The following is a 16,631-nucleotide window of genomic DNA, read 5'->3' as shown; positions in this document are numbered from 1 at the left end:
ACTCTGACATAATTTGAATTTTAACTCATCCATGCAGGATGTCATGCAAAAAGAAAGAACTATACATATACACCTATATGGTTTATATACCTACACATAAAACATGAAACTTCAAAGAATGGTACCCTAGAAAAAGTAAATTCAGAGTGGTTGTGAGTTTGGGCAGTTTTGTAGAGAAGCAAACTTATTTTCCTTAGTTCTGTTCTATACATCTTGCACCAAATCTCAGAAGTTTGACCTTGTAAGATTTACAGTCTGAGAGATTCCCTAGAATGAAATAATGGCAGCAGTACTTTTAGAAAAAAATTTTCATGCACAGCTGGGACATTACCTTAATGCTTGAATTGCTGCATAATAGAAAGTGCGTGTTTAGCCAGACACAGAAAAATTATGAATTATTTTTACTTCATACCTGTATTTTTTATTGGACCCTTTTCGTAACATTTCTTTTTATAATGCATGCTATGATTTTCTTTTCATGTTGTTTTTGACTTTTTGTTTTTAAATAGCAGTATTTTGCATAATGTGTCTGTTTAATTTATAAAATTTCATGCAAACAGTGTATTATGTTTCACTATGTACTAGCTCAAAGTACAGTAATGCAAGAATTGCTCTAAGGATATAATTCTTCCCTTTATTTTATTCCCATTTACAGTGACTCTGTGGTTAAATTCTGAAACTACTGTTGTGTTAAAGGTTGTGTCATGTGCAACGCAGTACTTTTATGGTAACAAATCCTTTTATCAGTTTCTTAAAACAAAGTGCACACATATAAGCTTTTTTTCGTAAGTGCAGAGCCTTTAAAATCAAATCCTGTACATCAAAGTGAGTAGAATAACAAATTAGTGTTCAATATTTCAGTATAAATGGCCTCTCAAGAGGTGTAAAATGTAAATTGAGGGGAATATTGTTGATTCAAAGGTGACATTTATTTTGTTCTGCACAATTTCACAAGCACTAAGTCATAAATAAGAGTACTAACATTTTAAGTGAGTTTTACTAATTTGAACATGCAAGTTTGCAGAGATTTTATGTCTAGTCTTACGCAGAAATACTGCTTGCTTGTTTCTGTGCATTTGCTCAGACATATGATTCTCTGAAAGCATCATATTTGATGTCATGCTGATTTTATTTCAACCATTGGTGTCCAGAGTACGTATTTTCCCTCTTTAGTGTTATATGAATGATACAGGGTTGCAAAAATTGTTATTGTGTTTTTTTTATCTGTTTTGACAGTCTTTGCAGATGTTCTGACATTCCAGTGATTTTTTTCCAGAAGCTATGGAGGAGTTGCATGCTCATTACTTGTTAACTCAACTATAAAATAGCAAAAATGTTATAAACTAAGCTTGCCACACTCTAGACAAACGGTCATTTAAAACAGTAACATGAAACAAAAGCATATGCCATTTGTAATCCTACTGTAAAACTGACTAGAAACAGTTAAGATTTTTTCTTGTATAGATCCACTGATAGCTGATGTCATTGATAACTGGACCGAAAAGTTGAATGTTGCATTTCCCTGAGAGCATGGATATTAGATATTTTAGTGTCTTTGTGAGAGTTTTCAGACACCTGGGTGACCATGAATTTTCAGACACCTGGGTGACCATGAAAGTACAGATAGGATGTTAGTCCTGAGCTGACCATGGTGGTTATGCACCCAATAATACCAGATCCTACCACTGGAGAAAAAAAAAAACGTGAAAAGTAGGAGACATAAGCAGTGAATACAAACACTAGTAATAATACTTCTTACATGTAACATTTATTAAAACTTAACAGAATTTTGCTGTAAATTATTCAATATGTGTAGAGAGTTCAGCGTTCTTTGTTTAGTGATCATCTCTGAATAAAGATAGAAATTATTTTCACAAAAGTCAGGATTTCTTCCAAAAATATTTTTTGTATTCACTGCTTATGTTATTGTTTATGTTCACTCTTTTTGATAGTCCAATTTTCTTCAGAGGTATGCTGCACTCTTTTTATTTCTGTTGTATAATTTAATGGCAACAACAAATTCATACCAGTAACTGACAGCAGAATTTGGGTCAAGATGGCTGGGTGAGAAGAGCGCTTAATGCATTTACTTCCTGAACATGGAAATAAATTACTGTTAGAGGATAACATCAGCTTTATTACCTCTAAATTGTAGGTCAGATTAGTTCAGATTTAAAAAGCCCACACAAATTTTCAGAAAAATAGAAACAACACAGCTTAGCATAAATGCTGTGGTTGTAGTGGGTGATTGCAAATTCTAGAACTGCATTGGAAAATTAACAACTTGTTTGGTTTGTCAATCAATATAAAACATACAGATGAATACAGTGGTTTATCTTTTTATCTTTCATATTCTTTTTCATGTTGCATAAATGAGATCAGGGGAACAAGAAGTCAGGAAAAAATTAATAAATGTGTTCCCTCTCATTTTAATGAGAATATCCATAAGGATTAACATAACAAGTGTTTCCCTTCTAGGTTTTATTTAATTTATTTATTTAATTAAAGCCAAGGGAATATAGTTTTCAGAGCAGTCAGTTCATAGTGATTATTTTTTCATGACTAAAATGCCTAAGTCATATGAATTTTAAAACAAACATCCGTGGCAGACCAAATAATGAAATGAGCACTGAGCTGAGAAGTCTCGACTTGTTTAGATTCAGAGAGGGAGGAAAATGATGTAGTCATATGATGTAGAAAGATGCTGTTGATTCTTTTCAAATAGCTGTATGTCAACTTTAGCTGGACAATATTCAAGATATATGTATTAATATCAAGAAGATAGATGTATGACAAATCATTGTAATGAAGGTAATTTAAAGTTGACAGATTGAAATTTAAAAAACTAACAATCAATAAAAAAAACAAGTGATTTTTTTTTTCCACAGATGTGTAGAATTTATAAAGTTTCATACATCAGTTAAATTACTTAAGTGATTCTTAGACAATGCATGAGGCATTGATCTGCTGTCTGTGAGCCAGTGAGGTGTAGGAAATGTTCTGGGCCTCACTATTACTGTAGCCCAAAACATATACAAAATGTTACTACTACTGACATAAAAATGAATTTTGTATATTTCTTTCTACAGTTGCACGGCAAAAGGCAAATTTTTGATTTCAAGAAATATACAAAGTAATATATTCCTTAGATTTTAATAATTGCCCATCTGTAGATGTTGCTTAAAGTTGTATCTGCAAAACTGTTGCAGAACAAAACAAGTGCACAAATTGCTGGTATTTCTAAAAATGATACTGAGCATATTGTAGAATAGCAACAACAACATTCTGAAATAGAATATGTTACTTGGAAAATGGTGCAGTTTTGTAATAAATAAAATTATTTGGAGAAAAAACAAACATATATTTGCATTTCTGAGCAGCAATGACTTTGATTTACTTGCAGGATTATATACCATATAATTATACTTAGAAGATTTGAGGTACCAGGTAGTACTACATTTTGGCGCAATACATTTAAATGTTAGGAAATTCGCTTTTGGAGATCTGCTATTAAGCTTTGTGGTTTGTATTTCCATGGTTTATGTCATGCTATGTCACGTTATATTGTGAAATTAAAGTATGGAAATAGATCTCACTAATCTGGCTTACAAGATGAAGTCTGTGATAGTTTAAAAAAAAAAAAGTCATCTAAATGTGTATTTAAAGTTCTGAGGAAAAAGTACAAAGTTAAGTCGCACAAAGGGCATTCTTTGGGACTGCTTCCAATTATCTGACTGGAGAATGGACACAAAATTACCACGTATTGTTCTTCCTGAATGGAAATGTAAAATGCATCATGTTTAGGTACCTGTTTTGATGGAAAATAGAAGCTATCCACAGGGCTGTTCACTCACAAACATTAGAACAGATCTCATAGTGACAAAACAAGTATTTAAAATGTTTTCAGCTGATTCAATCCTGTATTTGAGCATATTTCTGGAACTGCAAGAAGCTATGATTCTCTCAGGGTATTGGAGGAGTTGCAAGAGTTGGACAGGCACTTCTTTTTATATTTCCTCATGAAGGCAGCTTCAAATACTATTTGATAATGTATTGCACATAATAGTAGTATTGAAGACGCATTCAAGCGCTGAACATATGAAGCTGCCCTGTGGTACATCTTCCAAAGTTTACATCTTTCTGCTTTTGATTGCCTTGATACTAATTGATGTAGGAAGCTGTCTTCATCAAAAAAAAACAATTAAATGATTAGCAAAACCTGCTCATTTGGCCTTATTTAGGAAGACTGAAACTACCTGATGTGCCTGTGCTGGTCATGTCCAAAGAAATCTTGAAGCATAGCTAGTTCATAGCATGGCATGGTTTTGAAGCAGAGCAGTTTTGTTTGTGACTGACTGATTCACTCTGCAATCAGAACAAATGAGTTGTGGAAGAACTTTGTAAACTTGCTTGGGATGTAGAGTGGACCAGTGGAGGAACACTGGACATCTGTGAATGCCCAAATCTTTGCTGGTGTGTTGATAGGTCTCTGTGTGGAGTGAAAGCCTTTCTGGAAGCACAGTTTGACTGTAGAGCTCCAGATTAAACATCATCAATTGAATGCAACCTTACCATTAGAATTATGTAGCTCGAAATACTTCAGTGGCTTTACTTTCTACTGGTGAACTTTATCCTGAAGTTACGTACAGATGATTTTTCCAGTGACTGATAGAAAATCAACATAAAAGCACACTGCTGGCCTAACTGCTATGGCCCATGCACAGCAGTACTGTGGCATGCCTGAGCCTTATGTGTCCTGATTTAGGAGTTCATATATCTGAAACAGAAGATAATATAACCAAAGCCATTCCTCTCCATTCTGAATCACAGTCTACTATACTTAGAACTTGTGCATAACTTCTGCAGAGTTTTTTAAGAGAATCTTTTCTTCTTTTAACCCACAGGGGACTTGTGTGACTCCAACCCTTGCAAAAATGGTGGCATCTGTCTGTCAGGGCTGAATGATGACTTTTATTCATGCGAGTGTCCTGAAGGCTTCACAGATCCCAACTGTTCTAGTGTTGTGGAGGTTGGTAAGTGCAAACTTTAACTGATGGAATGGTGTGAATACCTTGTGAATCTCTGGTTAACTGACCAGTGATTTTGTCCACTCCTTTTTGTGTAGTGTTGTGGTTTTTGCACTGTTACTGTTGTTCTGTGTCATAAATAATTATATTGTAACTAATAAGTTGTTAACATGCATCTTACAGGTCTATCTGCAAAACATATTCATCCAGAAAAGTTTAGTTCTTTGCTTCAAAAACAGAAAAGATCGTAATGGTAATTTAAAGGGGCCAACATTTCTCAAAGAACATTCTAATTAGAGATTTTGGTATACACTCTTGCTGATGTCAGTGATCATTGAAAGTTTGGTTTCTAATAGCTTAATGGCTAGGGCCAGTCAGGGAAGAGCAATTAGTTAAAGAAGTAAAGTTACAGAAACCATGTAGGAGAGATTAACATAACATATAGTAGCCGGTTATCTGAATTTCAAAACAATTATCAAGGTGGAAGTTACAGTTAATGATGATGAGCACATAGGCTGCAAGTCAAATGTATTATGATGATGTGCTTATGACTAAAAGTGAATGTAAATATGAATAGTAGCTCTAAAATGTCCAACAGTTCAGGGGTCCGTTTTAAGAAAACTTAAAGGAAAAAAAATGAAAGTGCAAGGGAAAAGATGGTAGACAGCTCATTATACCATTCAGTCATTCTCAGAAGAGTATAAGAGCTGCAAGCTGGTCAGGCTCCTATGTCTTTCTGAAGTTGTAAATGTTCACAAAGCAGAACAAAATATTAGACAGTGAAGTTTATGTAGGTGTATTTTCTACATATATCTTTGGTGTAGTTGTGGGAGTTAGCATAGAAGGGTAAAATTCACTAAGGAGATGGAATTGTCTATCATATTTGTTCTTATTAGGAAAATAACACTGCAGCTAGAGTGGAGGCTCTGTGGCATTACTTCTTGTCTGAAGGCTTTGCATGCCCTCTGTACGTTTCTTTTGCTGACAGCCAAAGTATTTGAAAGCAGTACAGCCCTTCAAGTATTTCACATCTTATGTCAATGTTTGTAATTTATCAGCCTAGGTTACACTAACATACTTTGGCTGGTGACAGCTGAGTAGAGCTCACACATTTTGTTTCTGCCAGCTGTCCTGTAGGACACTAACCTTGAGCAAAAAAGGCAACACCAACAACTGAGAGCACTCACTCCTACAAATATTCTTGAAACTCTCGGAGCTAGACTCAGCATCTACATAACACTGTAGCATTCCTAAATCTATGCAGTTTTCATTTCTTAATAAACAAGGCTATTCAGGTATATCTGAAGACACTCTTCTAAAGGCTAAGTATTGTCCCTCTCTGTCATGAGATATGGCTTGCGGGACTTGATTCAGAATCCCACAGTTGTTTATCTTTTCTAAAAGTGACACTTCAGTTGATCTAGAAGTGACTCCTAGGTCTCCACAATGCAATTTTAATTATAGCGGATTGGGTGGAATATGATTCCTCTGGGCATGAGTTTCCCAGAAACAAGTGTAATAGTTCCTCAAAGAGAATTACCAACATACTGGAGTAGTTAGACATCTATTGAACTTGCTCTGTCTGAAAAGCATCGATATAGTAGCTGGTTATTACCTAACATTTGATTTGCTCAAGAATATCTTTTTTTTCCTTGATATAGCCACCAAGAAACAGCCCTTGAGTCCTATTTCCCATCCTTTTGCTGGCTATGTTTATGAATGTTTGAAAGGTTTAAGTTTGTCCTACAAATACATACCACACTGTCCATAAAATGGCAGTGAAATGGGTTTACTGGAGGAAAATTTTGGATTTGTCATGCACTTTGTTGGCAGGAGATTGCATTGTACATAATGGGAGGATGCCAATATGGAACAATTTGAGATTTAAGTGTATTGTGATAATTGCTACTGTAATTTACTTCTACAAATTACAGGGCTTTAAAAAAAGCATGTATTCATAACTTAGTTTTGCAAACACTTCAGACAAAATCTGAATTAGGTAAACAGAGTAAAACACAAGCAAATGGAGAACTGTAGAGTATCTGTTAATAACAGTGCGTATGCAGGCAGAATGTGATGTAGGTCACTCCGAAAGCAATCCTTCCTGTTTCTAATAAAGAGGACAATAGCAATATTTGATAGATCAAATTCTCAGATGCAAAGCATTATTTTTCAACATAGCCACTATCATTAACTATGCATTAGCTCTCCATCAACACATGCAGTGGCCAGTAGCTAGGGAGGTGATTGTCCTCCTATGCTTTGCCCTCGTGAGGCTACAACTGGAGTACTACATCTACTGCATATTACTGGGGCCCCCAGCATGAGAAAGGTGTGGAAGTGGTGGAGTGGGATGAGAAGATGCCACAAAGATGATCAGAGGGCTGTAACACCTCTCCAATGAAGACAGGTTGATGGAGCTGGGCTTGTTCAGTCTGGAGGAGAGACCTCGTTACAATCTTCTAGTATTTATAAATAAGAAAGAAATCATTTTTGTAGGTAATATAGGAAAACATAGAGAAAGGATCAATTTTAAGCTAAAAGAGGGAACATTTAGCTTAGATGTCACTGGGAAATTTTTCACTGATACGATAGTGAGGCCCTGGCACAGGTTACCCAGAGAAGCTATGGATGCTCCATTCCTAGAGGCATTTAAGGTCAGGTTGCACGTCCTGTGGAACCTGATTTAGTGTCTGATTCAGAAGTTATGAACCACATCCATGGCAAAGGGGTGGGAACAAGATGATATCGGAGGTCCCTTCTATGATTTTTACCAGCAGTGAACAGGAGACTGTGTGCTGTAGTCTTAAGAATCTGCACCAGTGGAGATGACGTACAGTTGCACAGCTGCTAAGATGGCATCGCTGCTAGAATAATATTCCCCACACAGTGCGTCTTTCAGTGTCCTGAACAGGTGAAAGTGAAAAGGTCCCAAATGCAGACTATGTGATAGATGTAGTAGGAAAGTCCAGCCAAGACTGGCAATGCACTCCACAGTCTTCACATTTGGTACAGGGCTAGTCATTATCTTGTTGGAAGAGAATGATTGTCTTCTTCCCTAGCCTGACTCTGGAATTTTGAGCCTTTGGCTCAATCAGTGCTGTGATATGGAGGTCAGAGTTGATGGTTCATTCAGGTTCCAGGAAATCTAGAAGGATCACTTCATCCCTATCCCAGCTCATTGTACATCACTTTACCCACTCAGGTCTGCATCTTTAAATTAATCTTTGATGGGGAATTCACATGTCACCACTCCACAGAGTGTTGTTTTGGCTCCGGCTCATAGTGGTTTCTCCACGTCTCATCACCAATAATGATGTGATCCAGGAAACTGTCACTTTCAGCCTTGTATTGGATCAATAGGTTCTGCCAAACTTGCATGTAGTGTTCTTTCTATTCCTTTGTGATCACTCATGGGCCCTACCTGCCACAAACTTTGTGATATTCCAATATTGCCACCATCATTTCCATCACATTGAAGTCAATATTCAGCTCTCTGTTTGTAATTTACCAGTTCACGAGGATGAGCTGATCAAGATGCTCTACATTTTGTGGTGTGACAGCTGTGCATGGTCATATGGAGCATGGTTTTTCTCTCACAATGCTGTCGTCACTGCTGAAACACGCTTACTCACCACCTCATTGTGCTCACTTCCACTGGTTGGTGTCCACGAACATTCAGCAAACATCAGTGACTGTTAGTGTGTGCCTTTTTTTCTACACGGAGGAATTCAGGGACACACCATTGCTCCACATGCCCTTGCACGTCAGATGCCATTCCATCAGGCTGCCCCTGTGCTGTCATCTGTCAAGTGGCAACAATATGTAATGGAATATTGAGGAGAAAGCTTAATCTCTACTGCCACACTCCAATATTTACGTCTGGCATCATGGGCCAACATCATAAAATACCAAGCATGTATTTTGAAGCACCTCTCGTACAGATTTTGTTTACAGTTCAGAGGTAGAAGTAGAGGGAAACACTGGTTAAGTAAGGGATTTGTAAAAAAAATTCCGTATTTATACAGTGTTTAACTTGTGTTTGACCTTTGTAATTATGCTAAATGCATCAGTTCAGAGATACCTGTTATTTTTTCAAATTATTATTATTTTTTTTTAAGGGAGAAATAGGAGAAAAAGTAATTTTTTACTTTTACTAAAAGCTGGTGTAGACTGATCCAGCATTATCTTCCTCCACATGGTGTAAACAACGGAAAAACTAATACTTCCAATTAGTATTCAGGTTTTTTCCTATGAAGATAAAGTGTCTATGAGATGCCATGAATTCAAACACTGGAGCATTCTAAATAAAGAAATCAACTGCACAATGGGCTTGAGAGCAACCTAGGTATTCAGGACCCTGAATGATCACTTTTGCCTAATGTTTAGTAGTAGTTAGTAGTTTATGTAAGAGTGGAGAAAATATGCTAACAAAGGCTACTTCTCTTTGGCTTTCTAATGAGTTAATTATTTTTGTCCTTACGATCTCAGATTTTCCTGTAGTTGAAAGCATCAAGTTGGTTGATGGTATTTAGCATGTTTAGAAGTACCGAGTAAGAACAGAGTAGATTGGGCAAAAGAAATAAGGGAAGAAAAATCAATGTCCATCCTGCTCCCTTTGGAAGGGCTGAACAACAATAATGAGATGCAGCGGAGTATTCTATGCAGCTTGTCATTAGATACTCCAATTTTAGACATTATTGGCTCATAGTGATGAGATATTGTTGATCTCTAAATGCTAACTGGAAAGTCACAAGTTTTCAAGGAAACAGTCTCAGACAGGAGGATTTCACAGGAAGAGGCAATAGGAGTTTTACTTAATCATAGAATCATAGATTATCCTGAGTTGGATGGGACCCATAAGGATCATTGAGTCTAAATGCATTAAAATTGATAAATAAAAAGATGCAATACAGATTCATGTAATAAGAGAACAAAAATAATTCAAGGTAGGTAGATTAAACACTTACACAGACATCTTTACTGTGAACTACCAAGTTTCAAGACCTCTGCATGAGTGTTTCAAGAATGTAACTCCAGTTACATTTTTTTATTATCACATTAAGTTAAAATGTAAATGAAGCCAATAATCATAGCACGTTATTTCAATATTGGTGGTTTCTTTCTTAGACTTTACCCATGAAAAGTCATCCTGACTCTTCTGCCATAGCACTCCAGTATTTTCTGATCCTATAAATTTGGCTGAGCCTACATAAAACAAAATTGCAATCCTGCCTTATTTTCTGCTTCCTTGTACTGAATACTATGTATACAAAGTCATGTTAGAAGAATCGAGATTGAATGATATATCTATACTATTACTCTGTTTGTACAGCCAGATGATTCCAGTGCTCAGTGTACCCTAACAGACTGTAAATATTTGATGAACTAGCGGAGAATAAGATAGAGGCAAGCAGGAGAAATTACCCTGTGGTTCTTTTCAATACAGTACATCCTCCAGTGAGGCAGAAAAGGATTTATCTTAACAGACAGGAGTAGAAGGTAATTATATTGTGCTTCCCAAATAGTATGATCTTTTGCAAAGCTAATAAGGACACTGTGGCCTCAGTTATACGCCTGTATCTTTAGCAACATGAATTTTAGCTTAGATTGAAAAGATTGACATATAACATTTGTGTTGAATTGCCCTAGAGACAATGAGTTGACAGACTTTACATTATTTAAATAGCTTGTGAGTAATTCTCAAAAACCATGTAAATTACAGAAGTACCATAACCTGCAGGTGTTGCATACAATTAATATCATACTCATTGTTAAGGAAAACTATTAATGTGAATCCTAATCAATATGAATAGTCATTGAATGAAAAGAAGCTTAGTCACGGAGATTACACTCGGAGAACAGAGTCAGTTTATGCATTGAAATAAGACTGGGAAAACTGTTCTTTAAAATAAAATAACATCTAGTCTTATTTTATTTGGTGTGTGCATAGAGGCAAACAAATCTGAAGGTAAAAGTTAAAGAAAAGGGCAGCTAAGTCTAGTATGCCATAGGGATATCAGTGTGTTTCATGAATGAACATGTTCTTCACATTTGGAAATTGAGCAACTTAAAATTAGTCCATTTTGGTCTTCCAGATCTGAAATTCAACTGTCATTCACCAGAATAGACTGGTGAACATGTTTAGCTTGTGTAACAGAGCCAGGAGGACAGTAGAAGAGAGCCTGCAACAATTCCAGCCCTGCATTCAAATAGGCCATCCAGATACTTTTAGAAAGAGCACCTTTGGTATCAGATCTGATTGAGTATCACCAAGGAAGAAGACTTCTTGGCAACCAGTGCCTGTGCTTGGCTAACCACACAGTGAAAATATCAACCTACAAAACCCACCCCTCTTCCTCAATATGCTCAAGTGGAATTCCCTGAAAATTTGTTTTTCCCAATCTCTCTTTTTTGGTCCATTGAGGAAAACTAAGCTCTGTTTTCTTTATTTCCCTGACCCTTTGCTACTCCAGCCTTAACAGTCCCAGCTCTCCTAAGTGCTCCTCATATATGAGATGCTCTAATCTGTTAGTAATTCTAGGCAAGTGAACATCTCCCTCGACCTATTGGCAGTGCTCTCATCTCAGTTTGCCCAGAATACTGGTAGTTATTTAGAATGTGGACCCAGATCTCAGAATGTTCTCTCTGGTGTATATGTGTAGTGTCACCCAAACTGGCTCTAATTGTCGCTGTCATGGTAGTGTGTAGTCTAAATGACTGTCAGTCTCATTGTAAGAAGACTTTATGTATGGTGGTGAATTCTTCTTCAGTAAGAGGACATCAGGCCTTGCTTTTAAAAATGAGTAATTTAACATTTGGAAAAGTTATAAAGTACCCACTTACGATTTTTCTTTTTCTTGCAAATTGTTTCAGCAATCCTGAATCCTTGACATAAAAGTGAAACTGTGGAGTAGTGAGTGGAGCTGTATTTATTTGTGTATAGGAAGACTTATCAGCTTTCCTGACGAGTCTCTTCTGGAGAAGAGTGAGATGGAGTGGGAGGGGTAGAAAACAAATTATTCCTTGCTAGGCTTTAGTTGTGATGCCTGTTTGTAATCTGCTGATTTCTTTCCTTACTGGGAAAGAGAGAAAGTGCTAGTTTTCTTCCACAATTGCTTACTGCTGCTGAGTTCTTAGTAACCGCTGTATTCCTCTTCTGAGCAATGGAAAAAGCTGTTAAATGGAGCTCCATCAATGTAGCACCTGAATGAAATAACTGTTTTTTTGTTTATTTGGGTTTAGAGGAAGATATGCCCAAGGTAATTGCTGAAGTTTGAAGTGCACTCTTGTATTACTTTTCTTATAATAAGAATTAGCAATATGACTAAGGACTACCAAGCTTCCTCTTAGTAAAGCTGTAGCAGTTGTCATACATTCAGTATGTTAATGACATTTCTCACAGTGTTCTGTCCCAAAGTCTAATGACTTTAGATCCACATCTTTGTTGCAGCAATTTTATGTAGAATTGATTATAAGACAAAATTTTAACAGGGAACATGTTAGGACACTCAACTCACGAAGAAATGTTTTCATAACATATGGAATTCTACTGAAAGTTAATCAATAGATAATAATAAAAATAATTTGATTAAGTCTTAATTTTTAGCTTCTAAGTAGCCTGAAGAGTGCATGCTACACAGAAATCTAAACTGAGTAAATTAGTGCAAGAAGAAGGACTTACTAAATGACATTAAATGCAGATCAGAAAAGATTTTACACTATAGGTAATTATAATACTGCAAAAACTGTTGGCTTTGCTGTAGATTGCTTGTAAATCTGTTGTGAAAGTATAATCTCAGGTCAAAATTGATGAGAATGTTAATGCAGTGGATATTAGATCGGCATCAATAAGTTGTCTGAGGGATCTGTGAAACATTTTATCTGTGAGTTATGTACGATCATGTTCATATAGGCTGAAGCTAATACCTTTTGAAGAGAACCTCTGTTCTTGGATACTGAGTCTGAAGTTCACTGAGATAGTGTCTCAGAATAACAGAATAGCTGAGGTTGGCAGACACCTCTGAAAATCACCTAATATGAATCCCTCTTTTCAAGTACAGCCAACCTGCGCAGGTTGCCCAGGTCTGTTATCCAGTCAGGGTTTTAATACCTCCACAGGAACTGCTGTGATGAAGACTCCACAACATCTCTGGGCTACTTGCTCCAGTGTTTGACCATACTAAAAATTAAAAGGTTTTTGTGTGTGTGTTAAGGTAGAATTTCCTGTTTTCTAACTTACACCCATTGGCTCTTGTCCTGGCACTGGACACCACTGAGATTGGCCAGGTTCCATCTTCTTTGCACTTTCCCTTCCGATATTGATGTATGTGAACATGATCTCCACTGAACATTCACTTCTTCAGTCCCAGACCCTTCACCCTTTCCTCATATAAAATTTGCTTCACTCTCTCTGTGATCCTTTATTGAATTTGTTCCGATAGGTCTATCTCTTCCTTCTTGTGGAGAGACCACGCTGAACTCAGCACTTCTATTATGTCTCACTAGCGCTGAGCGGAAGGAAAAGATCACCTTTCTCAACTTCTTGGCCATGCTCTGCCTAATACAGACGAGGATTCTGCTACCAATTTAAAAAGAAGATGATTACATACTCCTGGGTTTAATCAGGACATACTCTTTATAAAGCATCCTGAAGCACATCGCTAATCTTAATAGTCTATGCAGTAGCATTAATCTCAAGATGACCATCCATGATATGCGTAAAGTTTAGCTCCCTTGTGAAAAGTATCCTGTCAAATAAATTACATCCTGAAAATCTTATCATACTTTTTTTTTCTTTTTTTTTTTTCTCACTTATAGCTTTATTATTTGAAAAGATAGACTGGCAAGGAAGGAGTAGTCGTACAATTCAGAGCATTTGACAGAAGACCAGTGCAATATACTGGGGAAGATTTTGTGCATTCCTGTCGAATTCAAAAGACAAAGTAGAAACATCCAGACTTGTTACCAGAGCTACTGCTCAGAATTAGATAAATATAAGATAAATAGATAAATGCAAAGATAAATAAGGTTTATGAGACCAAGGTGGCCTGCTAAATTTTCTCAGACTGTTTTCAGTGGGAGCAGTGGAAGCTCTTGATAGTAAATTGAGTTTTGATTAAAAGCAGATGCCAAGTGTTGCATAGAAAATTTTTCAAAAAACCATGTAGGTCATGGAGTACTGTCACAAAACAATGAGGTGTGGACTCTCTACCCAGGTGCCATTTAGTTGGAAATTCCATGTATGTAGGATCTGCTCCAGAAACAAGACTTAACAAACTGCAGATGCGATCTACCCGAGCTGTGTTTATCTGAAAGGAGGTCTCACCAAGCACTTGTTCATTCCCATGAGCAAGTCCATTTCCACTGGGTTCCAGTATGCAGCTGACAAAGCTATTCCCCTGGTTTTAAAGGTTGAAGTATAGAGAAAAATCAGAGTGGTTTCCTGAGCAATGTGATGTATCTGGATTCTGAAATGTTTAGAACTGGCTTCAAACAAGTAAGTACAATAAGCAATTATATTTTGCCAGATGTGCCAGTGAAACAGCACATAAAAATCTGTGAAGAGCTTATTTTAGCAGCCAAGGAAAATTGCTTTTTGGTGCATGCTCTAACACTGTCAGGAGAAAGAAACGTGCAAATAATTCAGTGGCTTTTATAGAAAGCAGTCTTTTTGGGCACCAGCTGTAGCAGATAAAAACAGCTGAATGAGGACACATTGAGACACATCAAGATCTAATGAAATAAGTATGCTGGTACACAACTGTATGAACGTTTCACATACACCAGGATCTCCGAAATAGACCAGCTGCCTGCGAGACCTGCTGACTTTGCTGCTAGGTTGTTTAAACTGAACATCCATATTATGTTGATTTTGTTGTTCAGAATTTTGGTGGTTTTTTGCTTTTTTTTTTTTCCCCAGTGAAAAAAAATAGCTGTAGAACTGTAGTTTCTAAAAGTCATGCAAGCTCTGTTTAGAAGAATTTTATGTTTTCTGAAGAAGAACATGTTGTGCATATCATGTGCTCATTAGCTGCAGCATAGAGCCAGTTTTTCTAGACTCCTTGGTTTTACAGAATTCTTGTAAAAAGTCAAATGTTGAACATACTTCCCATCCCATCCATTTTTTGTGCATATATGCATGTATTTTAAATATTTATTTATTTTTTTTAAATTGCTAGTAGAATTGGCTTTTTGGTAGATGAAATCTGCGACATAGCGTGCCCTCACAGCCCAGAAGGCCAACAGTATCCTGGGCTGCATCAACAGAGAGGTGGCAGCAGGTACAGGGAGGTGATTGTTCCCCTGTACTCAACGCTTTTGAGAATCCATCTGGACAACTGCATCCAGGCCTAGGGTCCCCATTACAAGAAACATGTGGAGATGTTGGAGTGATACCAGAGGGATGAAGCGCATTTAGTGGTTGAAGGAGCTGAGTTGTTCAGAAGAAGTCTTCAAGGACACCTCATCGTGGCTTTCCATTTCTAAAAGGAAGCTTATGAACAGAAGAGAGACAAACTTTTTTATGTGGTCTGACAGTGATTGTACAAGGAGGAATGGTTTCAAACTAAAAGAAGGGAGATTTAGGCTAGATGTTGGGAAGAAATTCTTTACTCAGAGAGAGATAAGACTTTAGCACAGCTGCCCAGAGAGGCTGTGGATGCCCTATCCCTGGAGGTGTTGAAGGCCGGGCTGGATGGGGCCCTGGGCAGCCTAGTAGGTGGCAACCTTATCCAATGCAAGTGATTTGGATATGATCTTTAAGATCCTTTTCAACCCATGTCATTCTATGATTCTATGATTGTTAATATATACTGTAATCTGCCCTTATGCATGATTTTTGTGTGTATGCCTTTATCTTTGCCGACATTAAATCCAGGCTATACGATTTCTTGTCTGACTCCTAGGAGAATGAAGAGTTGCAGAAATTTTTGTATTTTTAAAATACATTAAGAGCTATCAAGGAGGATTACTTACTCATCTATTTTACTGGAAATTGAGTGGTAGCTTAATAGATTTCTTTTCCTGTTCCTTAGCTTTTTTGGCTAATGTATATACTTTTGATGCTTTTTAAGAGCCTTGATGACATAATTTATCATAAAATGTAGACTTCAGAAATAGATGTTCTTAAAGTCTTGTTCCAGTTTGTATTCTTACTTTATATGATCTAGTGTTCTTCTGGATTTTTATTTAGAAGGTTATGACTCAACAGCTTGGAAACAACTTGCTAAAATAAAAATGCCAGAAGGAAGCTGATTCTTTAGCTGAAAAGGCAAATTAGTCTTTAATTAGATGATAATTCTGGCATCCTATGAGATTCAGATTAGAAAATTTTAGACTTCCTAGGCAAAAATGATCAGATGCAAAACCTGATGATGCTCAGGTTAATGCAGTTTCTAAATGCACTGCACACTGCAGTTCCAGAATAAGAGATATAAAAATTAGAAGCTAAATATTGAGACCTGGATACAGATGGATTTTACTATATTTTCTTTTTCTTTTTTTCCCCTCTAAGTTATTTTCCAGATGTTTCTCTGCAAAACTATTTATATAAAAGGCTCATTAAGCAGAGTAAAATTCATCATCATTTGGAATCACATTTGC

The 16,631-nt window shown here is 36.7% G+C and overlaps 1 protein-coding gene across 2 annotated transcripts in view; it reads left to right on the top strand.

Annotated features, from left to right (window-relative positions):
- EDIL3 (EGF like and discoidin domains 3) overlaps window positions 1–16,631 on the top strand; it is a 272,911-nt gene that overhangs the window by 75,226 nt on the left and 181,054 nt on the right. For both annotated transcript variants that reach the window (XM_085213568.1, XM_085213567.1), the window contains exon 2: window positions 4,905–5,033. In XM_085213568.1, coding sequence (XP_085069694.1) covers window positions 4,905–5,033 — 129 coding nt within the window. The remainder of the gene's footprint in view (window positions 1–4,904; window positions 5,034–16,631) is intronic.

Source organism: Meleagris gallopavo, chromosome Z, assembly GCF_905368555.1.
Source record: "Meleagris gallopavo chromosome Z, MGAL_WU_HG_1.1, whole genome shotgun sequence".
Classification (NCBI taxonomy): domain Eukaryota; kingdom Metazoa; phylum Chordata; class Aves; order Galliformes; family Phasianidae; genus Meleagris; species Meleagris gallopavo.
The sequence above is the reverse complement of the archived record's forward strand: the minus strand, read 5'-3'. Positions and strand labels throughout refer to the sequence as shown.